General features: G+C 45.4%; 1 protein-coding gene across 5 annotated transcripts in view; it reads right to left on the minus strand.

The window, feature by feature from the left end:
• Positions 1 to 2,195: 2,195 nt before the first annotated feature.
• PTPN14 (protein tyrosine phosphatase non-receptor type 14) overlaps positions 2,196 to 27,314 on the minus strand; it is a 190,279-nt gene continuing 165,160 nt past the window's right edge. For 3 of the 5 annotated variants that reach the window (XM_006074263.4, XM_044942703.2, XM_044942704.2), the window contains 7 exons: positions 25,592 to 27,075; positions 20,737 to 20,880; positions 18,823 to 19,041; positions 14,607 to 14,735; positions 11,162 to 11,396; positions 7,649 to 7,812; positions 2,196 to 2,593 (listed from right to left, as the gene is read on the minus strand). In XM_006074263.4, coding sequence (XP_006074325.1) covers positions 2,465 to 2,593; positions 7,649 to 7,812; positions 11,162 to 11,396; positions 14,607 to 14,735; positions 18,823 to 19,041; positions 20,737 to 20,880; positions 25,592 to 27,075 — 2,504 coding nt within the window. In that variant the 3' untranslated portion in view covers positions 2,196 to 2,464. The remainder of the gene's footprint in view (positions 2,594 to 7,648; positions 7,813 to 11,161; positions 11,397 to 14,606; positions 14,736 to 18,822; positions 19,042 to 20,736; positions 20,881 to 25,591; positions 27,076 to 27,314) is intronic. The other 2 variants (XM_044942707.2, XM_044942708.2) reach the window with 2 other exon arrangements.

Below are 27,314 nucleotides of genomic sequence, written 5' to 3' on the forward strand. Positions count from 1 at the left end.
ACTGTTCTCTCCAGCTGAGGGGAGGAACTCAATTCCTTGCCTATAAAGGGACCAGCGATTGGCATCCCTGCATAAAGCCACCAAATCCTTATCTGCTTCCCATCCAGAGAAAGAGATGGGTCTAAAGATAAATACAGCCAAAAGGTGGTGTCTCCTTAGAGCCTCAGGATTCCAGTAAAGCACAGCAGGACATGGTCTGGCTTTGCTGGCAGCCTCAGCCTAGCTCAAGGATGAAGACATCAAACTCAGCTCCCCCTGGTCCAGGGACCACAGCAAACAAGCAGAAACCCTGGGTCAGCGCATCCAAATGAGACGGATGAAAGAAACAAGACATTTCAACCGGGAAAGCTGCAAACCCAGAGGCCTGAAAGTGTTGGGCGGCCTTGTGGTGACATAGAGTCTTTTTTATCCCCCCTCCATTTTTTATTTTCTCCCCACTGCAGCAACAGACCCCGGCAGCCCCAGCTTCAGACTTGATATGTCGTCAGGAACTCATTCCAAAAGCCCTAACTAGATAACTAATTTAATACACTTTGCTTCAAGGTTTATTCCTTGGCTTGCTTCCCAGATATAAAGCATCTCTGGGCAATTATGATGCAGATGCCGCTGAAAGGACTTTAAATGGCTGCTGCTAATTTAACAGGAGATAGGTTGGCATTTACTGGAGATGCAAAAAGGAATGCAAAACGGGCTCAAGGACCAAAAGCATTTGTTTTTAAAAACAAAATACAGGGAATCACTTTTAAATGTTTTCCTTTGGGTTTCAATATAAACTCTGGCTAGGAAGTTGGATACCAAACCTACTTCTTCTCTACATTTTGTGCGTTCAGGAATATTCCCTTGGCACCAAGTGGCAACAGTGGGTGAGTTGAAAGGAGGTCCAGAGTGATGGGCTCAGAGACTGCACATCTACTTGCTGCCCACATGAGACATCAACAGTGCCCATGCGGGGGCTGAGAGAGGAAAGAGGAATACCGATGTGGTTAATCAAACAATAAGCCAGTAACTGCAGACCAACCGTTAAAACATCAACGGCAGAGTATCCCAAGGATGGAAAGTCTCTAAGGAAAGGAAACAAGTTCCTCTCTGCCTGCTGATGATCCGTGTTCTGAGCATCTCCTCGTGAGAGCTATGAGCTCTGATCCACTGAAAATACATGTCATCCCAGTGGTTTTCCTTTCTCAGATCATTCAGCAGAATTCCAGACCCTAGGGGGCTCAGTTAGAAGCTCTACTCCTGACTGAGTCTTCAGTCCTTGGAGGAGAAGGGAAGAGACCCTCCCTCGCCAGATACTCTTGAGTCCAAATACAGACTCAGGTGTGAAACTGAGTTTTTCATAGCTGGCCAGGTATGAAACCAAGTTGATTTATACTCCAAAGAAGCCCATCGGGAATCAGCTTCCACACCTGTCTACTGTTGTGTGGTGACTGGAAATCACAAATGCGCACTCCTTCTGGTGGGTTGGATGCCATTCTTTCCATGTATTTACAGCTCAAGAGGGGGAAAAAAAAGCAGTGGAGGAATACATCATGGAATACCCACAAAGGTCAATTTTAAGACCAAAGCCACAACTGAAAAGTTGTACCAAGAAAAGCCAGATGACAGAAGAATTCCCTAAAGTCAGCAAGAGGGAAAGCACCCGGAACATGCTTTATTGTGTACTAACCTATGAAGTTCAGGACGGTGACCAGGGAACAACGGTGTTGTAGTTTGGTCACTCAGCATGTCTGACTCTTTGTGACCCCATGGACTATAGCCTGCCAGGCTCCTCTGTCCATGGGATTCTCCTAGGCGAGAATACTAGAGTGGGTTGCCATGCCCTCCTCCAGGGGATCTTCCCCACCCAGGGATCAAACCCGTGTGTCTCTTCCGTCTCCTGCCTTGGCAGGCGGGTTCTCTACCACTAGAGCCACCTGGAAAGCCCCCATCAAGCCACAGGAAGCCCCAATATAAGAGAATGGTGTTGTTTTTCCCCTTTAGAAATAGGGTCTTAGCGCTTTATATTTTAGGATGTACTCATTTTCTTGCCATCTTTGATTTGGATATGAGCAATAAGGCTGATTAATTTCAGGGTTGGTCACAAATCTGGCTGCAACCTCACCAGAGATGTGTTCCCTTCTGCCTCTGCCCCCCAAAGGATGCACGAGGCAACCCTCCCTCCATACAGCCCTATTTACACTGTAGATCAGTCAAAATGTGGTTCAAATGAAAAGAACTATATTATTGTGAAAACTGCCATAGGATGATTCACAAGTTATCCCGAAGGAGGAAAAAATAAATTATCTCATATAAAATAGTACACGATGTTTGTGAGTGATCTTGGCTCCCGCCTTCAGGGAGTCCATGGCCTCTGCCTGCTCCGGCCATCTGCGCCCTGCTGGGAAACAGATGTCTGGAGGTGTCTCCCCATCCGCGAGATGGAGCTGGGCCCCTCTTCTGGGAACTGCCGTCGGGGATGCGGGGGTTAAATGAGTCTGGAGTTTTGGAGAAACTGGATGAGGACCTGATAGACAAACTTGTACTGAGCGATGGTCTGGATCATAAACATTCTTTGCTCCCTGAGGAGCCTCAGCATCATCGGTACTTCCACCTTCTGCAAGAAAAGAAAAGATTCTGAGATGGTGGGCTGGGGGGGGCTTCCCTTGGGTCATTTCTCATTCCCTTACCTGGAATGAGGAATGTATTTACTCACGGCCCCTGTACAGGTACGGGAAGAAGCCAAAGACCGCCCCCTCTAGGTTACCCCCGTCAAAGACCGTGCTACAGCTGGAGAAGCTGGCTGTCCCGCACCACTGGCGTGGTATTTTAAATACAGACCAGTCTGTTAGAGAAGACAAAGAGGCTGGAGTTAAACCCAACTGGTTCCTCTCAAGGCTACCATGGCCCAACGGTAGGATTTAAGCCAGTTTTGGGTCATTTCTTCCTCTGTGATATCAGGATACGGATGCTTTCCTTTAACGCCATGTAGCCTTGACCAAGTCAGTGATGGTTCCTCAGCAGTAACACGGGATGATAAACCATACCCAGCTCACAGGATCAAGTGAAGAGGCGCATGTAAAGCATTTAGCACAGTGTCTGGCACACAAGAGCTCTTGATAAAGACTACTCAGTGTCTCAGTCTTAGTGAAATAAGAACACCCGTGCCCATCCTGCCATCTTGCAGGACCTCGGGTATAACCACGTGAGATCATTTATGTGTAAACCTTTAAAATGTCAAAGCACAATCTCTGGACACCAGTCTTGTTTGGAGTGATCGCCTTTAACTAACAATATTCTGTGTGTAAATCCTTTGAGGATCTGCAGTGGAGAGGAATGAAAACAGTGGGTCACCGGAGCCCTGGCCCGCCTCCCGTCACTTCCATCCTCCTGGACCAGCTGGGGCAGAAGCACCATGGAGTCCTGGTGCCATCATGCCCTTGGCACACGCCCCCCTGCTCTGGGAGCCCTTAGTCCAGGGGAACAACCACACCCAGGAAACTACCAAGGACTCAGCAAGCATCGAAAACAGAATAATAAAAACTCAGTCATATGTCTTCTCCTCCTTTACTTTCAAAAGTCATTTCAGCTATTTCCAAATTGTGTGTAGCTACGATACCACACATGCCGTCCTGTTTCGTTGAGCTTCTCCACAACGAGTTAAGTAACACACACCACAGATTTAAAAGGGACAAGTCCCTGGTAATAAGGAAAGAGAAAAAAGCATGTGAATCCTCAAACTATTAGTCAAAATACAGAGCCTAGACCATAAGCTTCTGATGGTAACTAGTGGGTCTGTGTCTAAACTATATTCTAAAGTACCTCAGAGCACCTTCCATAGCAATTAACACAATGCACGATGAGCCTTGCTCTGTGTGGGGCCCTGAATGTAAGGACAGAATAAGACTGTTTCTACCTCGTGCCCATCAAAGGCTTTGACAAGAGAGGCAGAGTCACATAGAAGCTAAGAGGTCCTCTCCCTGTGCCTCAGTTTCTCTTTGTTAGATGTGGGTTCTAATAGGGATTCTCCAGGTAAGAATACTAGAATGGGTTGCCATGCCCTCTGTGGGGTCATAGAGAGTGAGACATGACTGAAGTGACTTAGCAAGCTCGCACACACTAGTAGGGCCTCTCTCATAAGGTCACTGTAAAGGCTATGAGTTGTAAGGCTCTTGAAATAGTGTTGGCGCGTGTACAAGCGCTCAGTTGCTTCAGTTGCGTCAGACTCTTTGGGACCCCATGGACTGCAGCCCACCAGACTCCTCTGTCCATGAGATTCTCCAGGTAAGAGTGCTGGAGTGGGTTGCCATGCTCTCTTCCCAGGGATCTGACCAACCCACGGATTGAACCCAAGTCTCCTGCATTGCAGGCAGGCTCTTTACTGCTGAGTCACCAGGGAAGTCCCAGTGTTGGCACGTGGTAGGTGCTAGACACATGTGAGCTGTGGTTATTATAATATTTTCATGCTGCTGGTCATTGTCACCAGCCCCTTCACCATCTATATTACCTCCTCCACCACCACCATCTCCTCTCCTTCCACCTTCTCCTGCAATTCCACCTCTGTCGCCTCCAACTTCCCCGCTCTGTCATCGTCACCACCACCTTCTTGGTGCCACCATCACGTCCATTTGCATCTCTGCCAGCATCATTATCATCATGATCGCTACCATCTCCCTGACCTGTAAGACTCAGCCCCGAGGCTGACTCAAGGGTGGTGTACTAGCTGATGTGGGGCTGTCTGGGGACAAGACCAAGGTTCCCCTGGTCCTCAATGAAATCCTTCAACCTGCCTTGAAGATTCACTCCCACAGGCTCCGCTGTCCATTGTCCCTAACTCAAGGAATCAGGAGGCCGTTGATGCTTTCTCTACCTTGTTTAGGAGACATTTTCTCCCCTTACTCTATGAACGGGGGAGGGGGGAGTAACCGATTGAGAAAAGCAGACATCTTGCTATGTGGCTAGTGAGAACCTGATCTCTTGTAATCTAGCTGATCGGGGACAGGCAGCCAGGAGAGAGGATCACAAACCATGAAACTGGTGCATTCTGGAGGAAAAAAATGTACGGGCATTGAAATGTTACAGCCAACACCCAGTCACCAAAGGCAACAGGACACACAGAAGCTTCTCAGGGCAGCCCCGGAGACTCCCCTCCCGTTGCTACCTCACAGCTGCCCAACTTCACAGTAAGGTTCTTCGCTCCGATAAAAAGCATCTCCCTGAGAAAATTCAAACTCTATGGATTATCGACTAAAACATAAAGTATCCGAGATCCAGAAGACAGGAAAAGGAGATGGGAAAGTTTAGACAGGGGAAAAATGGGACACTCGATTTTATACTGATTTAGCAAAATCTTTTGTTTAAAAAAACAAAGCAACGTGGTCCCACTCCTAAAGTAAGGGTTTGAATTTTACTAGACAGGCCTGAAGCAGAACAAGTAGAGAATTTTTTTCTCCCTAGCCATCTACCAATAGCAGTTATGGGAAACGGCACAGATAAGGCTGACTATATTTGTGCTAGGGGAAGGGAAGTGAAAAATATGAGTCATCTTGCTATCTTGGAATATCAATGGGAACAGAAGTCGTTTTTGGACTGACCACAGGTTCCTGTAAAGAATGTTCTGGCATGCAACTAGGCATTGAGGAAATCCGCTATGTCTGGATAAACCCCGTGGAGAGTCTAATCCCCCCAAGCCTTCACCAAGTCCATACAGGGTGCTTGTGGCCGCATCCCTCACTCTGCACCAAGCTGGCTCTGACACGTGTTATTTATGTTCCCCTGGGCCAATGACATCTGGTGATCGATGAGCCTTCATGTCATTGCATTAGTGAGGCTCAGTCTTTGATGGGTCTCCAAAGAGCGCACAGAACAGAGAGATCCTCCATGTCAGACAAGACAGAGAAAATAGCTTCTCATAGTCGAAAAGGAGGAAGGGGGAGCACAGGAGGGTACGTGGGGAATGGAGAAAAGAAGGGAAGTTTGTCAAAGAAACTGACATGAGGACAAGATCTCTAAGTGGAGCGGGGACCATGAGGCCCTTTCTCCTCCCCAGGAACCCACTGGTGCCACCAGGGGAGCTGGGATACGCTGCAGTCATACGTACTCCGTTTCCACTGTCTCTCAATCCATCTTCCCAGCACTGAGTGCATCTGCGACTCAGTGGTAAGCCATTATTCTAATAGAAACTCCTAGAGATTTCTAGCAGTGACAGGGAAGCAAACAACCCAGAAATCTTCTGTGAGAAAAAAGGATAAAAACTCACAGGAGATGATGAGATTTCTGTGATGTAGACTCAACTGATTCCGTGATGGGCATTTCATTCCCCAACAGAATGTTTGTTTGTTTGAACAACAGGCCACATTGATATAATTCCTCTTCTACTTTTTAGCAGCATAAACATTCATACGTACAGGCTGAAAGTTTCCAAAAATAACTTTTTATAGGCAGGGAACTTAAAACATCCTTTGAACATGTTTAAACTAGGCACTGACTGTTTTCCTAGACGTATCAATATAATAAATTTCATGGGGCAATATTTAATCTGATTTTTCAAACCACTGATGCTACTGAGCAAATACATATTGTTGGATAAATTCCTTCACAGAATGTCCATGATAACATCTCCTGATTTTAAAACTACCATTTCAAAAGTCTCCTTTGATTCGCCAAGTTATACAATTTGGAAATTGAACAAGAACCAAATGACACTCGGCGTTTGGAGGCAGAGTGAAGACAAGAAATAACTCGGGGCCAGGAAGTGAAGGACCTCATTTCAAACCTTGGCACCAGTGCTTAAGAGCCACCTGGCACTGGGCAAGTCATTCGATTGTTTCTGGCCCTCGGTATCGTCATCTCTAAAATCAGAAAACTGACACAAGCTGCTATGAAGAATCCAGCTAAGAAAAAAAAAAAAAAATTAAAGCCATTTAAACCCCCTAAAGCCTCATGAGAATAGAAGGCAGATGAACTGGTCTTTAGCCTTTGATTGCTGTTTTCTCATCTCCACAAAATCAAAAGTCCCTCAGTGTAACTCTGACCTATAGCAAGAAGGGAATGCCATGTGCCATGTGGGCACAAATAGCCACAGCCCGCGTCTAGCGGGAAAGCCCCGAACGTGCCTAGCCTGGGCAAAGGCAGGCCATGTCTGTACCCTCAGGTCATCCACCCAGCTCTGCTACACACCACTGCCAACCTAGACAAGAGCAAACAGCCTCCTCAATGAAACCTCCCTCTGAAGAATGAAACAGGTTTTTAAAATACACACATTTTCACGGAGGAGTCAAGCCAAAATACATCCCAGAAATGCTTAAGACTCATCTAAACTATGTGGACTGAATAACCCACCATGGAGAATTACCCACAATAAAACCAGACCTTCTACAAAAAACACTGCAGGCTTTTGGAAGTTGATGCCAGTGACGATCCGATTTTCTAAATGTTTCCTTTCTTACACTTTGCACTCTTCTATATTATTTGGGTCTCTACACAGAGCAATGAATGGGAAAGAAGATAAGGAAGATTGTAAATGTCAGAGCCCAAGTGGGAATCACGGGTCTGGAAAACTCTTGTCAAGAGAAGAAACTAAGCAGTGGAAATGGAAGGGCACAGGTCAAAGGTTGGCCGTGGTGTAGCCTGGCCCCCAAGGGGAACGATTCAGAAGCTCGGAGAGACTTACTTCATTATGCTCCAGGCAGTAGATCATCAGCTCAGAAAGGATGACCACGCCGGTCCTCCCCACCCCGGCGCTGCAGTGGACCACGATCGGGGGGCGCAGGTTCCTGGTGCCTTCCAGCATGCTGTTGGTATGGCGACGGACTGACTGGATCTCCTCCAAGTAGGCTGCAAGACAAAATGCAAATCTCGTCACTGAAGTCCTCCATGGCTTTGCATACAAGTGAGGGGGGCAAAAATGACGGTGAATTTTTTTTTTTTTAAGTGACAATAATTTACAGTTCTTACAAGACACTAATTATTTGGCTGGTACCCACTGTACAGTCCTGGATCCAGAAAGGACCAGCTGGGAGTCAATTAGTCCAAGGGAGAATTTGTTCTTTAAATTAAATAGTTCTTTTTTAAAAATTAAATTCTGTTTTCCCCTCTGCAAATCCCAAAGTCCCCCAAGCAGATGATTCTCGACATTACTTACAGCAATTCCTACTATTAACAGACTGGGATCAGAACACCAGCTAGGTCCCCTTGAAACGCCCGCCTGTCAGAGCCAATTTCTGGTGGGAAGAGCATCCATCTGCCCTTTCCTCCTTCCCTTCACTGAGCGAGTGAACATCAGCGAGGCTTGACTCCATTTTCAGACTTTAAAATAGACTTTGGGGAGCCTGGTTTTCAGCTTGGATCCCTTGTGGTTACGTGAGTAGCTCAAGGTAATGGCCCCCCCTTTTTTGGAGGCAATGTGTGGGTTGGGGGGGGGTGCCACCTCCCTCATTGCTTCCAACATCTGCCTGGCCCCACAGGGCTATGCAAGAAACTGTTTAATATTCCAGTTGGTCACAAATGAAAAATTAGTCAATCTAAACCTTAAAGACTTTTTTTTTTCATGATCACAAAAAAAGGGAAAAGAATAATTGTAATCCTTGTACAGTCTAAGAATCAGAAAAAGTCAATTCGTAGTTGACATTTTTATAGTTCGGGAAGAAGCAGAATTGAAGGTTCTTGATGCTCAGAAAATCTCGTTCCAGTGCAGCAGTGTAAAATCAAATGAGGAGAAAAATTCAGACTGCGAAAAAAACTGTATTCAAACCATTCTGATAATGTAAAAGCGCCAGATTATATACAATGACTAAGAACTCCTAATTTCCTTTATAACCTTATTTAATTAGTAATCTGAAGTAGTTTTACCCAAATGAACGTTTACTACCACCATCAGTGACGTAAAATGAGAGAACAAAACAAGACGGAAGGCAATCTGAGGTGACTACATAAAGTAGTTGCTATTTGTACCAACATGAGCTAAATACTGAGCATGGAATCCCCTTCACAATTTTTTTTTCCCAGAGATATTAGGCAATGAACATTCTCTGATGGCAGGCAATGTTCACATACAAGAGACAAGGTTTTTCTTGTGTTAAATTTAAGGAGAGAAGTGAAAAGAATATTGATCAATAAAACAGATGCCACTATCAAATGGAATTTCATGAAACACAGAGAAATTAGATTTCAATGAATTCTTTCTCCAGCAATCATATTAATAAAGTTTCTTGAGCTGTAACTCAGTGAAGACCTCTGGAGGCTGGAAGACAGTTTGACCCAGTTCCTCTGCATCCAGGCAATCTAATTTAAACACAAACAAAAATCTCTTAAAATTCTTAATGACCTAAAGAGCCATCATTTCTAAGACTCTGCTCAGCACACTTGTCCTGAGTTTCTTAGAAAGGTAAACTAATTAATACTATTTAAAATTTTTCTCTATTTTTCAGTAATTTAGATTTACATTTCTTAAACTGGCTCAGATTTAAAAGATTTGATTGTAATTTTAGCCATCTTATAAACTCAGTCTTTTATCAGAGCTGTTAGTCAACCATCTGATGGATTTACTTTTATTGGTTCCAATTTCTAAGTCTTGCTTCTAATAGCAATTAGCAAAAGATTACCAAAAAAGAATAAAAAGCACACTGTTACGAAGAAAGAAACTTCTGCAGAGGTCACCATGCTCCTTATTAATATTTAGAGCTATAGGTAACTGTCGGGCCTCAGGCAAACCACTAACCCACTCTAGATCTTGTTCTAGGTCCTGTGAGTCCAATCATCTTTCTTACTTTCAGTGTCCAACTCCTCAAGAGCCATCAGCACACTAATGGGGAATGAAATACCCACATCAGAGTCTTTCTAGTTGGACTTGTGAAATGGCACTTTTAGGTTTTTGAAAACTTATTCTCACTTCTCTTCCCCACCCCTCCTATTCTCAATGAGTTATCAAAAGGAAAATCAAGGTTTTGGCATTCAACATCCTCCCTTTGTGGTGGTCACAGGTCCTCTGCCAGCTGGTGAATCAACAACTTAGCAGGTATATAATCAATAATCTGCAGGGCACCCTCGGACCTCCTTCCTAGCTGGGTGAGGAAGCAGTGGGGTTTCCCACAAGTGCAGGATGTTTAGGGGCGTCTGTGGAAAGGAAAGGGGGTGCTACAGCTAGCACCAGAGGCATCAGCTCTCACCCCAGACTGTGATCACTGGGCTGCCTTCATCAGAAGACTGAGAGAGCCTTTAAAACAGAGACCGTTTCATCTCTGCATGCTAAGAGCCGGATTCAGTGTCTGGCACATGGTGGACACACAGGCCCAGGTGCTGGCCTTTCAAACAGCTCCTGCATACAATCTGGATGAATTCGTTTCTAAGATGATCATAACTTGAAAAATATACATAAATGAATGAATCTGAAAATGGCAGTTTCGAATACTCCAGGCTGATGTCAATAATTATCTTTATAGGTAGCCACCTATCTTTAATCATAGGTATGAGAAAGTACTGATGAGGATTTACTGCTGTAGGAAATGCAAGGCTTCTGAGATATAAATCCTCCTGAGAAAGTTTTAAAGTCTTCTTTTTTTCTTTATTGCTCTGTGTTTTTTTTTATTGTGGTAAAATATATTTAATGCATAACATAAAATGCACCACTCTGATCATTCGAAAAGTACATAACATTAAGTATACAGTGACAGTAAGTCTAGTTACAACATTCTGCAAACATCACCACTATCCAATTACAGAACTTTTTTGTGGTCCCAAACAGAAACTTTGTATCTATCAAACTATAACTTCCTATTCCCCTTCCCCCTAGCTCCTGGTAACCTCGATAATGCTATCTCTATTAAGTTGCCTATTCTGGGTAAATCAACATAAGTGGAATCACACAGCATTTGTCCTTCTCTATCTGGCTTATTTTATTTAGCATGTTTCCAAGGTTCCAGGACGTGCTGTGTATCAGAATAGGTACTAAAGGTCTAAATCAAGGTAGAACCAATTAGTTTACCATATTTAGCTCACTGCATCAATGGTAAAGAGAATACAAGTATTAATCTTCTCTGCTCTACACACACTATATAAAGTACTATATACTTCAATGTTATAATACTTTCACCACCTAAGAGAAAGTATCCTCTCTTTTCATTTCACCTCCAACTGATAAGACCATATATGCTGTTGGTAAAACTCCGACTGGGAAGCAAAAACTTACACAAAAATCCTTGGACATCCTCTGGGCAGCCGTGGTCTGGCCAGTCAGTATATTGCAAATGCCACACGGTCCTTTCCTGCCCGGACAGAAGGTGCTTGACCTTCAAGCCTGTGGTTGCATAGCAACCAGAATCTGTTCGGAACTTTGTGGTGACCTTGAACTTGCCATAGGTGGCTGAGCTGTGCTTGGAACCCAGTTTGGGCCAGTATCGGTGGCTCTTGGTTCGTCCGCCTTCCTGAATCACACAGAGAAGCAAAATTGGACAGGAGTCAAGGGAAGCTCTTATCCTCTTAGTTTTAAAATCTGAGGACCACAGAAAACCTGAATGGCTTCTAAGTCACTGACTCAGTAACATCATGCAGTGTTTCCCACAGAGCAGATTTCATACATTTTAGCTAAGGCGACTTAGCAGCAGCAGCAGCAGCAGCAGCAGTAATAAGATTTACCATGCAGTTATATCAATGGAAAAATGTAAAGATTCCCAACCAGGCTGCAGTTGAATGTTAGAAGAGCCAGAGTAAGGATGAGCCAGAGATGGGAACAAGCTAGGCACTGTGAGAACTGCAGGAAGATCTTCAGTGTGGATGGCAGAGAGGAGGTTAGTTAGAAAGGCCTTGTGGTCCGTGTCAGGGAGTAGGGATTTCATGCCATGGATGATGGGAAGCCGTCCGAAGGTGATGAAATGACCTTAAGCAGAGGAGTGAGAGATCCAGTAATCATTCTAAGTCATGCATGCTAAGTCACTTCAGTCATGTCCAACTCTTTGTGACCCTATGGACCGTAGCCTGCCAGGCTCCTCTGTCCATGGGATTCTCCAGGCAAGAATACTGGAGTGGGTTGCCATGCCCTTCTCCAGGGGATCTTCTGACCCAGGGATCAAACCCATGTCTCTTATGTCTCCTGCATTGGCAGGAGGGTTCTTTACCACTAGCACCACCTGGGAAGCTCCCATTCTAGGTCATGCTTCTCATTTCATATGCTTGACCCCGGGTACTACTCTCTGTTACCCCCACCAAGCAGTGACACTGTCTCTATCATCTGGTATCAATCTCCTCCCCCCCCACCCCCAGCCTGATTCATTGGTTTTAATTCCACTGCAACTGAAGCAGAGGGGAAAACTGGCTCTACCCTCTTTTGCTCTCTCTTAATTTTATAATCTTTTCTGGGGATACACATTCTCAGCCATTGACAAAAACAGAGTCTGTTTTAAAGTTTTGCAGAATTTTGACATCACAGGGGTGGAAGCGGGGGTGGATGAGATGGTAGCTTACAAGGGGACCCAGGGGACTTTCCTGGTGGTCCAGTGGTTAAGACTTGGTGCTTTCAATGCAGGAGGCACAGGTTTGATCCCTGGTCTGGGAACTAAGATCCTTCATGACACATGGTGCGGCCAAAAAAAAATTATTTTAATTAAAAATTTTTAAAAATAAAAATAAAGAAGGGTACCTAGGGCAGGAGGTGGGTGGAGAGAGAGGAGAGAAGCCCAGCGTACAGGGCGGGGGGAATGAGCCGCAAGTGGTGGCTGGTCTGCTCACAAAGCAGCACATCTTCAGGGACCCAAGTAGTCCTGCCCTGACTCTTTTGGTTGAATTGAGTCTTCTTAAATTTGAAGCGCACCTGCCTCTTTTACTGAACCATCCTATGAAAGAGGATTTATTGGAGGCCTTTACATAACTTGCTGAGTACCTACATCAACTTGGAGAAGGAAATGGCAACCTGCTCCAGTATTCTTGCCTGGGAAATCCCATGGACAGAGGAACCTGGGGGTCTACAGTCCATGGGGTTGCAAAGAGTTCAACATGACTCAGCAACAACCTACATCAGTTACAGATTTCAAGAGACTGTAAGCCTCTGGCTGCTTCACAGATCGCTGGACTTTGTTCCTAAGGCTTTCCGTCACACTAGCTTCAGCTCACATGCAGCCTCCTCGGAGGGCCCCGGGCTGCCATCTAACCTAAAGTAGTCCCGCAGTCACCCTCCAGCCCATTACTGGTTTTACAGCACTCACCACTATCTGAGCTGACTTTATTGGTTCACTTTTTACGGTAAATCCCACTAGGATGTAAGCTCCCTGGGGACAAGGATCATACCTGCTGTGTTTACCACCTTGTCCCTCCCGGGGGTCAGCACAGAGGGCAAGTACCTTGTTTTCAATGGAATGAATCCCTTCTAGGGATGTAATTCAATAGGGTGATAAAACTAGAGACTTTAAGGAGCATTTACTCCCTGATGGGACAGAAAGGTCAGCCTAGAGAAATACAGCTGGCCTGAAAGGGCCCAAAGTCCTTTCATCACTACCTTCTAATGGGCTGTTCTGGAAAGCATCTGCTCGGAAGAGTCAATAAAAGGAATTTGACTTGTTTTTCACTTCTTTCTGTTTCCCATCCTTTAAAACTTGTTAGGAAATGGGTATACGATACCATGCTGTGATGGGCTTAGTCACTCAGTCATGTCTGAGTCTTTGTGACCTCATGAATTGTAGCCCGCCAGGCTTCTCTGTCCATGGAATTCTCCAGGTAAGAACACTGGAGTGGATTGCCATGCCCTCCTCCAGGGGATCTTCCCAACCCAGGAATTAAATCCAGGTTGCCCACACTGCAGGTGGATTCTTTACTATCTGAACCACCAGGGAAGCATGTGATCATACATGGTTAAAAAAAAAAAACAAAAAAAACCCCAAACACCCAGATGAAGCCTGACCCTTAAATGACTTCAAAACATAATGTAAAATTTAATGGAAGGAACCAAAGGAAGTGGTTTAAAAAAAAAAGTTTGACTGTGACAAGAGAAGAAACACAAAACATCTTTCCCCAAAGACAACATGCTCTGAGTGAATTGCTAGATGGACTGGGGGTATATGCCAGTTTTGGCAACACCACATGGACTTCTTCAGTTACAATGGAAAAACTTATGTTTGACTTGGCAAAGGAAGAAAAAGTTTTTTTTTTCTCTCTCCCCAAAGAATAGAGGCCTCCTCTACAGAAATAACAGCTTCTGGTCTCTTTTCAGCTGATAAACAGGAGAGCCTATGAGCTGCCATGCCCAGGGTTTGGGAATATACGCCAAGTTACTCGGAGATCCCCCAAAGTTCTCAGACTCCAATGCAAAGACCATTGCTTTGTTTGGCACAACAAAAGTGAGCTGGCTGGACTGAAGTCTGGTTGTTTTTTGTTTGCTTGTTTGCTCGTTTAATTGTAGTACATGGTGATTCAAGAAAAACAGTTAAAAGCTGGATCAAAATGGGACATAACAATAAATTATCTTTGGAAAACAAAACAAACCTATATGGAAATAAGGAGAGAAAAGAGAGGCACATCAGAGAAAAAAGGATTGGCAGAGAAACGATGCCAGAAGGAGGACAGGACAGTGGGGTCACCAACACAAAGCTCATTTTCCGGCCACTCCCTCCCCCCGGGACAGATGGCAGGGCGCCCATGCCCCTTACCTCCTCTGCAGTGACCATGGCGATCACGTTCGCTCCCTGCTCCCACACCATCTGCCAGAAGTCGTGGCATGTGTGTGGCAGGGGCCCCTGAGTGGCGATGTAGTGCCATTCTGCCCCACCGACCACCACCTGGAAGCCAAGGGAAGCATCAGTGAATGAACCCCAAATCCAGGACAGAATTCCATGCTGACCACAGGTCCTTTTGCAGCCACCGGAAAACCTTGGATAACATTTTTAGGTCCAACGTGTTAGTGCCGTTATCAACAGTCCTGAGACCAGGAGTGGCCAGCGACACAGTTTCACATGAAAACATTATGCCACTCAAGCTTATCAAAATATACCTCATGGGTTTTGGTCTTCAACTCACAGTAATTATGTACAAATCAGTGCATATTAAACACACACACACACACACATATATATATATACACACACGTATGCTGCTGCTGCTAAGTCACTTCAGTCATGTCCGACTCTGTGTGTGACCCCGTAGACGGCAGCCCACTAGGCTCCTCTGTCCCTGGGATTCTCCAGGCAAGAACACTGGAGTGGGTTGCCATTTCCTTCTCCAATGCATGAAAGCGAAAAGTGAAAGTAAAGTCGCTCAGTCGTGCCCGACTCTTAGAGACCCCATGGACTGCAGCCCACCAGGCTCCTCCGTCCATGGGATTTTCCAGGCAAGAGTACTGGAGTGGGGTGCCATTGCCTTCTCCGATACACATGTATAATATTATATGAATATATATGTGTGTAATCTAACAATTTTTACAGACATAATAGTTATGTTTCCAATATGCAATGTATTAATAATTGCGATTCTTTTCTCTTTTTTACAGTCTATCCACTAAAAAAACAAGCAAAAAAAAAACAAAACAAAACCCCACAAGCTCTTCCTTACTAAACTGGTTCTATACCCCACTACTATATTGAGAAACAGTACTTTGGGGCATCCTTTAAATAACAGAAAAGTCTACCATGGAATAACAGCCCTTTGGAATAACAATGTCCTTCCACCACTGCCCTGAGGGGAAGTGTGTCCTAAAGTTCTGTGGTACCCACTCTATACCGCATACAGTAAAGGTGTTCTGAATGCACAGAAGCCAACAGTACATGGTGTTTTATCACCACCTTCCCCTTGTGCAGTATCATAGCATCCAACTGAACTCTGCAATCCTGATATGATTTTGGATAATAAAATCATTACCCTACACAGCTCAGGGTGCCCTTAGTGAGAAATGGAGTATTGCCTGCCATATCAGTAAACAAAGGATATCACAGCCCCCACCAGCGCGGATGGTGAGCTGGTGAGCCCTGAAGGGACTCAGGAAGGAAAGAACACCTGCCCTCTAGCAGCCATCAGACTGCAGCCACTCCCCATGGGGAGCCTCCAGGGAGCTCAGGTGGTAAAAAGACCATACTGGCCCCTATCAAAGGAATGATTTCAGTGAGCCCAGACTCTCGCTCTTCCCATACACAGAGAAGTGCTAAATTCCTTAACTTGGGTTATCTGGTTTTCTTTAATTAACAATAATCTTCTGATGTTCTGACTACCTGCCCTTTATTGCAAAACTTCTATATAACCTGGCTCCTCCCCTCGCCTCCGGGGAGCAACCTTCTCAGGTTTACTTGAGATGCTGTCTCCTGGGCTTTAAATTCTGAAAAATCCTCATCAAATAAAGCATCACTCTCAACTTTCAGGTTGTGAATATTTTTAAAGCCCACATTGGGAGGATAATTCTGCAGCGATAAATATCAGCAGTGGAGACTCATCAATAAAAAGGCGTGCCCCAAGTGTGGGAGGTGATGCTAGCAGGGGGAAACAGGGGCCTCTGGAGGGACTCTTTCTGGGTATCTCTTCATTCCTGTGCCTTGATATTGCCAAGTAGGGCTTCCTTACACATACACTGGTGTGGATCTCAAGATAGCTTTAGGGGTAATGGAGTGATCACTGTTTGCAACTTTTCCTCTCATTTGTTTTATGAAACTATATACTAACTTGATTCAAACAAAAACCATGTCAGTTATTATCTCGTTGCACAAGACATGTTTAGGTCAAAGCTGGCAAGCAAAATCCATTTTCTGAGTACTGGTGGGAGATGACACTCATGTATTTGCTGGCTGGCTAGGAATTTGGCTTATCTGTGGAATCATGCTTTTAAACATTATCCTCTCTGGCACCCAACATATAGGAGCCATAAATACTTCCAGAGTATGCTGCTGCCTGGGGCAATTTCAGCATATCCCCAAGTATTGACAGGAGGGTATTAAAAGCTGCATTAAAAACCCAACCGCCAATGCTACTGAGGTGGGTTTCACAGATGTGATTTCACCTCTGGAGCAAATAAATCTCTGTTCTGTGTTAACGGCTGTTTGGAATCCAGGGAGGAAACACTGGCAAGATATACAACTCTATTCCAAAGACACAAGGACAAGTTCTCACAAGCTCTCTGGGTCTATTAAATGCACCCATGTCTAACCCAGATCCATAAGATGAAATGTGGGCCTCGGAGAATATGGAGGAAGGCACGTTTCTGTTAACAACGCCCGAAGGGCACAGCCCATGCAGACTGACAGCTTTTTCCAAAGAGTAGATGGAAAATGGGAGAGGCGATTTGGCCAAAAGAAGATAGTATATCACAGCTGTGGAAGATTTTCACAGATACTCTAGCAAGAAGCAGCTGTGCGATCCGCATTTTTGAGTTCATTTTTTCGGTCATTGTTTCGTTATCTAAAATCAGCCCAGGAAACTCACCATTGTCAGTTCCCTTCAGAGTTCTATGGGGCTCAGTTTTTTTTTTTTTTATTGTTTTGTTTTAGTTTATTTATTGTTTTTTTATTGTATTATTATTGTTTTGAGAGTTCTCACTCTCAAAAATATGACTAAAATACACAATTATGATCCATGAGAGTTATGCCATTCTATTTCTTTGGACAGGACTTTCTGACAGTTAAAAAAAAAAAACTCTGTGATGACCTAGAGGAGTGGAGAATGAGAGGGTGGGAGGGTGGCTCAAGAGGGAGGGGATGTATGTACACATTCGGCTGATTCACAATGTTGTGCAGCAGAAACTAACACAACATTATAAAGCAATTATATTCCAATAGAAAAATATGTGGTTATCTATGCTCAGTGAACAAAAACACTATACCAACAATGGTACACTTTCCACATTCCGCATCAAAACTGTTTCAACTGATACACGAGCCAACAACTGGCTGTGTTTTAGAGGCTCAAAGGAACCTACCTATGATTAGGCTACAGTTGAAAAATTCAATGAAGAAAGGAAATAATGCCAGAGATAGGTTTCTAAGGTTATTGACCACAACAGACTACTAATGTGAACCTTGTATTATTGAAAAACATCCTGTAACAGCTGTAAGAGTTACATGGATACAATTCACATTAGTATACAAATCATTCCCCTAGTTTGGAGGCCAGGGCAAATGGTGACATTCTAAACAAATATGCTCTGTCATTAGGGGCCCTGGTGAAATTAAGCTATTTAGGAAAAACTTGTTTGCATGCACATATGTATCTATAACTCTAAGTTCTAACTGAAGTAAAGCTAAGCTGACTAAAGTCTATGAAATACTGAGATATGAAGATTTGGAGTATTCGAACTAGTTAACAAAAATGTAATGACTCAAATACATTGAATACAGTTGGCAAACCTTGTAAAATTCATTATCAACGTCACCATTATGGTTGATGGTTAAATTAGTCCACTCTTGTGAATATCATACAAATTTGGGACTTCAGCTATAAAATGCGTAACCAGTATCACAAGTGAGAAATGACAACTCTCTGTTTCTCTTGAACATCATAAAAACTCCAGTGACAGAAATACAGTGCCTGTAACTTCCACAGCCTCCATCGCCTGTGAATTACAAACTGCAAGGGACAATCCTCGGCTTTACCTGTGAGTTTCCTGAAAAGTTACCACTTACAGAAACAGTTAAATCCTCGGACACAATCAAGCTTCAGAAATAGCTGACCTGAGGTTTTCCCTGAGGCCACTGGGCTTCCTTCTCTCTGCAGCATTAGGCATGGCCTCCGAGTTGACTAAGAAAAACTCTATGAGTTCAAAAACACTCCCTAGGGGTTTGGGGACCAGCCAAGCTGCGCAGTGGCAGCCCGTCCGTTTTCTCTTCCCTGCATTTTTACCGTTAACCCAGCAATCTTCCACCAGCCTTCCCAACACGCCCCCCTCCTTACCTTGATGTGGGAGGCGTTAATGTAGCCTGTGTTATTTTCTTTGGTTGGTATTAGCTCTACGCGGTTCTCCTCATAGGGAACCACCTCGCGGATTCGGCTGCGCTCAGCATTTTCTGGCAGAGCCGCTGTGCTGAAAATGCCATTTGCCTTTTTCTTTGGAATTTGCTCGTATTCTGTGAACACCATTCCCTCTTCGAGCTTCTTCTTCAGGGTTCTGAACTGCAACAGAAGGTGATCTTCAGCTCTCTGAATAATCTGATCCAAACACTCTGACAAAACCACCAGATTTCTCAAAATATTTACAGCGAGAGTGTTAATCAGTAGTTTCAAGATGGATAATCAAAACTTGATTATTTGGTCTCATTCATTCACCATATTGCAAGTTTCTCTTGTCCAATAACCAAATGCCTCCTCACTCATACCTTAAACAGTACAAGTCTGCCAGACTAGGCAAGAGGTGAAATTCAAAATTAGTATTTTGTTATTAACGTGTATGCATGCTCTGCCACTCAGTTGTGTCCGACTTTTTGCGGCCCCAGGAACTGTAGCCTGCCAACTCCTCTGTCCATGGGATTTCCCAGGCAAGAATACTGGAGTGAGCTGCCATTTCCTCCTTCAGGGGATCTTCCCAACCCAGGGATTCAACCCACATCTCCTGAATCGGCAGGAGGATTCTTTACCACTGAGCCACCTGCTTTTCAAGTTCTAGGGATAAGGAGATTTTTAAACCTTAGTTATCAAAAAAAATCCTTTTCTCCAATTATGTAGTTGTTTTTTAGCTAAATTTTAAGGTAATACTAGTCCATAGTTCTCTAGTCATGCAGATTAGACTCTTTTATTTTTCCCATGGCTAAAATACTAATTACAATAATGTGGTATTAATTGGATTAAATGATCCCACTAAAGACCCTTTTAGGAACTTCCCTGGTGGTCCAGTGGTTAAGACTCTATGCTTCAAATGCAGGGGGCACAGTTTTTGAGCCCTGGTCAGGGAATATCCCATGTGGTGCGGCCAAAAAAAAAAGTAAGACACTTCTGGCTCTCAGAGCATGCTAATACTTCATATATGCTGACAAAACCTAAAACCCTAATCTTACTGGCACTCTATTACATTTACACAACCTGTTTTTTAACCTGACAGCAATTTCAGGGACTAAAGGAACATGTTTGTTCACCTCTGAAACACTACCATGCAACTTTCTTTGCTTTTCAAAACCAAAGTTCCCACAATGCATTACCCTAACAATTATATATCAGTCATACTCTATAGCCAAGCATGTGCCCAGCTGCTCAGTCACGTCTGACTCTTCGCAGTCCCATGGACTATAGCCCATGAGGATCCTCAGTCCATGGAATTTTCCAGGCAAGAATAATGGAGTGGGTTGCCACTTCCTACTCCAGGGGATCTTCCCCACCCAGGGATCAAACCTGCATCTCTAGCATCTCCTGCATTGGCAGGCAGATTCTTTACCACTAGCGCCATCTGGGAAGGTCCTAGCAAGGGGCCAGCATATTAAAGAATTCTGTAAGTGCTTGGGCAAAATAATTACTCCCTAATAAAGGGTACTTGTTCACAAAAATCATGGAAGTCGAGCAGTAGGGCAAGGGCTTAACCTCTTCACTCTGCAAAACAAAGAAACAGGCCCAGAGAAATGTGGGTTGACTGAGGCCACATGTACAGGTGGCCAGGGGCTGGTGTCTCTAGACGTCATCACTGAACCAACCTGACCAAAAAACAAGAGTTATTGGACAGGATCACTCTAATACAGCACAACCCAGGCTGCCCTAATCTTCAAATTGAAGAATGAATTTGTCAAACACACCTTCGTTGCTGGCGTGCATGGGCGAGGGGAGAGTGTCGGAATCCTAAGACCACAGAGAATGAGTCACGCGTTTGACGAGCCCAGCGCTTACCCTCTCGTCCATGGGAACTCGGGTGGCATCGACGCGACTCTCCTCCCGCCCTGAGCCCCGAGCAACTGAGAGTCCGTTCAAGGCTGCCAACATCAGTGGCCTCTTCTGTGCCTCCAGGCCTGCCATCTTCTGCTTTTCTAGATTCTTGTGGCAAGAAAAGGCATGTTCTCATTGTTCGTAATACCAGGAGAATGCTGGAATGTGTTTTAATCTCCCCAAATCTATAACTCCCCAGCCAAGGAATGCAGACAATTACCATTAGCAGGGCAAATTCAAACACAGCCTTCCCCTTCATTCCCACTGTGCCTGAGGAAGCCGGCTCCTCTGGGCCTCCTGAGCGTTTCTTTAAAAATGAAGTAAAGAAACACACAAACAATAGCAGAGACTCGACACAAATACACCCTGCCATAGGGCTCACAAAAAAAGCATGCACAAGTCACCTTAGGAAGGTGAGCACTGAAGGAAGACAGGACAAAGAAAAGAGAAACAGAGATTCATGAATAATCAGAGCTCATCACAATGATGGGCCTTTTACGCAGATTAAATGGTAAAAAGCTTAGAAAAACTGTTGCATTCTTTTTTTAGATTTTTTTTTATTTTTTAAATTATGTAAGTGTGATAACACATTTATAGGAGACTTGGAAAATACAGAACAAGTTTATATACAGCTCCATTACATATTACAATTATTTTTTTAAGTAGCAAAATTAAAGATTTTTACTTGCACTTTCAATATCAAACTCTCAAAAATCAGTAGAATGACTATATAGAGAAGCAGAAGGATATAGTAGAAAAACTGTCCCATTGATAAGTGGATGGATACATACAGAAGTAGAGAAAAAACTTCCTTCCCAAGTTCCCACTCAGAGGGGCTAAGACTGAGGTGTTAACTCTATATTGAATCTCTCTGGACCCTGGGATATTATCCCCAGAAAGGGAGCTGATGTAGTTGAACAAACTCGCTAATACCATAGCCTGGAACCACCTGAGAGGACCCCCTGGCAGGATCCTTCATGCTTTATCCAGAAGACCCACAGGAATGGATGCCATGGCTCCCAGTGACTAAACCATGGGAGAACACGATCTGGGGACCACGCAGACCGCATTTGGCTTTTGTTTATGACTTTGTGACCCCTCTCTGTCCTCACCTGCACAAACACTCTGAAACTGTTGGGCCCCTGTTATTTCATCTACAGCTGTGCTTTCCCACTTCCTCTAAGCTGATTGGGGCATGAACCAATCTCCAGTTGCTCACTTCAGGCAACAGGAGCATTTTCCACCCAATAATTTTGTCTTAGAAGACAAAAGGACAGAGGGACTCTATAAAGCACAGAAACAGATGAGTTTTACAGAGTTTACAATATTGACCCACAGTTTGCAGGCTCCTTTGGTTGCCACAGATGAAGGAGTGATCTTACTCCGTTTATTTATTATTATTTTTTTTTCAAATCTTCAGGTTTTTTTCTTAGTCTGTCATTTAGCAATTTACTTCCTAAAGTGTCTTGATGGCGATATGGTATTGGTAGAGGATAGAGCACCTGTTGTGTGTGTTGATTCAGTTGTGTCCAACTTTCTGATCCCATGGACTATAGCCTGCCAGGCTCCTCTGTTCATTGAATTCTCCATGCAAGAATAATGGATTGGGTAGCCATTCCCTTCTCCAGGGGACCTTCCTGCCCCAGGGATTGAACCCAGGTCTCCTGCATTGCAGGCAGATTCTTTACCACCTGAGCCACCAGGGAACACGCTGCACATCAACTATACTTCAATTATAAAAAAAGAAGAATGGAGCCCTGGCCTTTGTGAGTGATGCTGTCAAGATGCATGGTCCCGTGACAGGGCTAACCCATCAGATAAGCTGAAGGAGCCTCTCAGAGGAGGATTAACTGTGAGAAAGTGAGAAAGGGCCAAAACATATTCTATTCTTAAGAATGATCCAGGTTTCTCAACCCTGGGCAGACTTGGAAAATTCAGGATTTAAATTTGGGGAGTTTTGTCGGTTTACTTACTTACTAGTTTGTTTTTGTAAGGGAGACTTTCCTCCCTGCCTGCTGTTATCTCTTTTAGTTGAGAATGTTTCACTCCTCTGCAAAATTTTGAGAGAGCAATGATTTTTTTTTTTTTTTTGGTAAATGGTCCTCAGATCCTTCTGACAGTCCTTCTGCTTCCTTCTCACCTGCACCACAAGGTGACCCCAACTGGACCCAAAGCAGAAAGTAACTTACTTGTCTTTCCTGGGAAAGGATTACTACCCAGGGAACACTGAAACCCCAATGACAAAATATTTCTCTTAGCTCCTCCTCGTTTATCCTATGAGCTTATTACCAGAGATCAGAAATAATGAATTCAAAGATCTGCTTTGGCCTCTTCTCTCCCAGTACCTGACTGGGGGTTAGGGAACCACAGACAGTGAAATGTCTTCAAAGCAGCAGCAGGAGCCATGCAGAAGGCGCTATCCACACCATAGGCCTGAACTATCCATCAAGGGGACAAGCAGCTCCAGAAAGGGGGAGAGGGTTGCCTGCAGGGCAAATTCTCACCATAGCTGTCTGCTTCCAGTTCCTATTTAGTGACATTTTCTCATCCTAGGAAGGCCTTGACAGCCTTCTCTTAGCTAGGCCTAACAAGCCAGGCAAAAGCTACCCATGATGGGGACCAGAGTAAGGCATCTGAGATGTGGGGAGGTCACTGGGGTGAGTTTCTTCAGAAGGACAATGGAGACCCACCCCAAGCTCCAGTGTCAGGGGCCAGGTCACCATCTTGCATGCCTCACTGAAGACCCTCCGAGTCCTCCTCTGAGGTCGGGACACCAAGGGTGACTGCCCTTGAGCTCATGAGCATGTAGGATTCGGGGGAAAATCAGGGAAAGGATTTCCCTAGCAGTCCAGTAGCTAAGACTTTGTGCTTAAAATGTGAGGGGCAAGGGTTCGATCCCTGGTCAAGAACTAAGATCCCATATGCTCTGCGGCATGGCCAAAAAACAAAAAAACACTTTTTTTTTAAAAGGTAGACTTTTAAAAAAATAAGGGAAAATGACATAGGGCCAGGGTAATGATGTTACTGAACTAGTTAAGAGGTAAAATCGGCTATTCACTATTACCCAATGGATGGGATGGGAGGACACGTGGATAAAGTGAGAAAGGCCTCTGTGTGCTCTGTGATAATGCATGAAGCTCTATATGAGGAATCAGTGCCGGAAGTATCAGCTACAGGCTTCTATTTGATACAGGTAACAAGAGGATGAATATGACCGAAGTGAGGCTAGGCAACCATGTAGGTGGCAATAAAAGCCAGTCAGCAAGGGAAACAGCAACGCCAAATGCTTGGACTGATGAGTTCTTGACTCTGAGTTGTGTGCAAGGAGCCTGAGGCCCAGAAGTGCTGAAACTCCCTTTCTACCAATGATTACTTTTTCCAAACGTGGAACGTTCTCCCCAAGCACCCATGCCCGCACTTCATTCCAGCCCGCAGCCAAACAGTTTTATTTGCCACAGGCACAAGCACACCTTTCACAGTTTCCCTCCAGGTTTGCGAAAAGTGCAAAAAGTTATGCCTGTACCAAATTCCTAGCAATACGCCATGGATGGCTAAAACCGTGAGGCTGAGAATGTTCTTGAGGTTTGTCTAAAGCCGGAACATTGCTATGGATTAGATTCCTAAACCTAGGGACTTGGCTTTCTTAAAACTTTGGCTCTTTACTATTCTTTACAAGTTGATTCCCACTGCAGAATCGGGAAGACTTATACATGAAGAAAGTTTGATGAATTCCCTCCAAGCAAAATGTAAGTTACAGCTGCACTGGAGTTCCTAAAATAAGCGCTGGCTACCTTATGACCCAGATGTGGTACATGCAGAGGAGAAGTCAATCTGGGTTTGAGTAGTTATAATGAGAGGATACTTTTTTTTTTTTTTTTAAGGGAGTGAACATCTCCAGGACAAATAGCAATGGTATTATAAAACATTTTGTAAAGTAGCAACAACAATCCAGCAATCTTCTCATTAGTAAGATGTAATTCACTTTGTTGCTCTGGGTGTGCAACTGTTGCATACTTTTGCTCCGGCAACATAACTAACCTTCCAGAGGAAACATACTGAAGAAGAGTGACTTATGTCTAATATTAGGCATTGTCAAATGTTACATGCGTGTGCGTGAGTGTATGAAGATGCCTGTGTGAGTGCTTGATAGAGTAAGCTCAATGCTGAATTCAAGCTCAACTGTACACTTCAGAGTTTACTGTAATTTTTCATAGATTTGTGCTGACCATCTATTGAAAGAGGATCTGAAAATGAAACTGGACACACCAGGACCAACACTGATGAGCAATCCTGACATCCAGATCTGCACAGAAAGCTGTGCTTTGAAGGGAGGCTGCTCTTTAAAATCTAACTGGGGAAAAACTGCTTTCCCCAGAGAAAACCAAAATGCCAGGAGAGGGAGGAAGGTGAGCTCCTGGCAGCTCAGGCAATGGGAAATCTGACCCTGAATACATACACCAAAATGCTGGCTTAGACACTGATCTCAACACCACATATCTGTACGATCCTAACTTCGTCACAGCACTCTGCCCCAAGTAGGCCTATGAGAAGCCATGAACGAGAATGGAAGGAGCAAAGAACAAAGTTTTGTGAAACGAAACCCCACCTGTTTAAAATGCAAGTGACTTTTAAATTCTATCACGTTTAAATCCTCCCATATTCCCTGGTAAGCCTCATGCTTTCTTCCGTGCCCAGAGGAGGGAGGTGCGCCTGAATCACCCAAAAGGAGCAGAGAGGGTGCTCCGGGGTAGGGGTCAGGGGGGGACCAGCCCCTTTAACCATCCCTCCCAAGATGCCCCTGGGAGAGGCGGCCACTTACCCGAATCATCATCTCTCTTTCTATAATGCTGTCCTCCAGGGAAAACATTTCGGACACAGGTCTCTCCTTGACAGGCTCTTTCTTGACCCGCTCCTTCACGCTCGTCAGGTCAGGCTCCGAGATGGATGGCCCGAGAGAGGCCCCGTTGACGGCCAGCTGGTCGGCCCGGGAGACGCTGATGGCCTTGGCGGGCCCATGCCGCAGCAGCCTGGCCCGGGCCACGGCAGGAGGCAGGCACACCTGGTCCTGCCGCAGCGCCCCGTTGCTCACGCTTTTCCGTGGCCCGGGGTACTCGGGTGGGGGCTTGTTTGGAATCCGGGCCAAGGCGGCCTGTAGCTGGGTGCTGTACTCCACCTTCTCCCGGAGCACAGGGATCTGGGGCACCGGGTCGGGAGCCTCCTCCTCCTCCTCCTCGCTCTCGCTGCTGTGGATCAGCATGGTGGCATCCGAGAAAGTCTTCTTGTGGTGGTACTGGGGGAGCTGGGGGACCTCGTGGCTGCCGGGGCCCTCCTCGGGAGGCCCCGGCTCCCGCAGGGTATTGCGGCGGGCCATGGGGATGTTGAGCGACTTCAGGGTCATGGCTTCCATGCCCCTCACCATGCTGCTCATCGCCTCCAGGCTGTGACGCTTGTGCACTGCTCCGTGGTGCTTGGTGGCTGTGAGGGGCTCGCTCACCTCCTGGAGGGACTGGTGCACCACCGGGGAGCTGTCCTCCTGGAAGGTCTTCACGGACAGCTGAACCTTGCGGGTCACCAGGTCAGGGCTGCTGCCGCTGACGTACTTGTGGCGGTGGCTGGCGAGATCGGGCGTGCTGGTGGCCGGCCGGGGCCGTGGGTAGGGGGGCGGCGGCCGGAAGAGATAGTTTTTGAGCACGTGGGCCGTGTTGTAGCTATGGGCGCCCTGCAGCTGCATGTTGGCCAGCTCCGGCGTGCTCACCGTGTGTGAGATGGCGCTGGGCCCCCCTGGCTTGCTCGGTACCATGGGATTCGTGGGGTTGAGCTGGTCTGATGGGCTGACCAGTTTGTTCGCGTAGCCCCCCTGGGGCCCATAGGGGATCGTGTAGGGGTGCCTCTCCCGCATCTCGGGCTGGCTGTACACCAGGTCCTCCGGCTGGTTGTAGGCGTGGGTGTTGATGATGTTGAGGTTTCGCAGGGACTGGCTCTGGCTGTCCGTGTGCATGACGCCCCTCTTCATCTGCCGCATGACCGTCTCGTAATCGGGCGTGGGCCGGTAGGATGGTACGATGATGGCGCTGTGCCGGTGGCTGGGGATGTAGTCCGCCCGCATGATGTCACTCCCAGGGATGCTGAGGTTGGAGGAGACGGGAGAAGCCTGGATGAAGCTTTGGGAGCAGCTGAGGGAGTTGACGCTGTGAACGCTACACACGCTGCCGCCGTTGGTGACGGTGCCATTTAAATAACTTAAGTCCAGGCTGTTGTGTGAGTTGCAATACAAGGCTTCTTCATTCCCATGGAAGATGCTGTCTGCAAGAAGTCAAACAGAGGCCCATGAACCTCCATGCCATCCTGCTTCCATCGAGTTGGTCCTCACACTCATGGGGGTAATTTTTAACTCACAGAAGTCATAAAAAGGGAAATCCCATGATCTCCACCCACATATTCCATAGAAAAAAACCCAGCAATTTCTTGGGCAAGATGCCAACATACTGAAAGAGTATTTTAAAGCACACTATAAAGAAAAAGTGAATCTAAACAAATGAAGC

This window comes from Bubalus bubalis, chromosome 5 (assembly GCF_019923935.1).
Source record: "Bubalus bubalis isolate 160015118507 breed Murrah chromosome 5, NDDB_SH_1, whole genome shotgun sequence".
Lineage (NCBI taxonomy): Eukaryota > Metazoa > Chordata > Mammalia > Artiodactyla > Bovidae > Bubalus > Bubalus bubalis.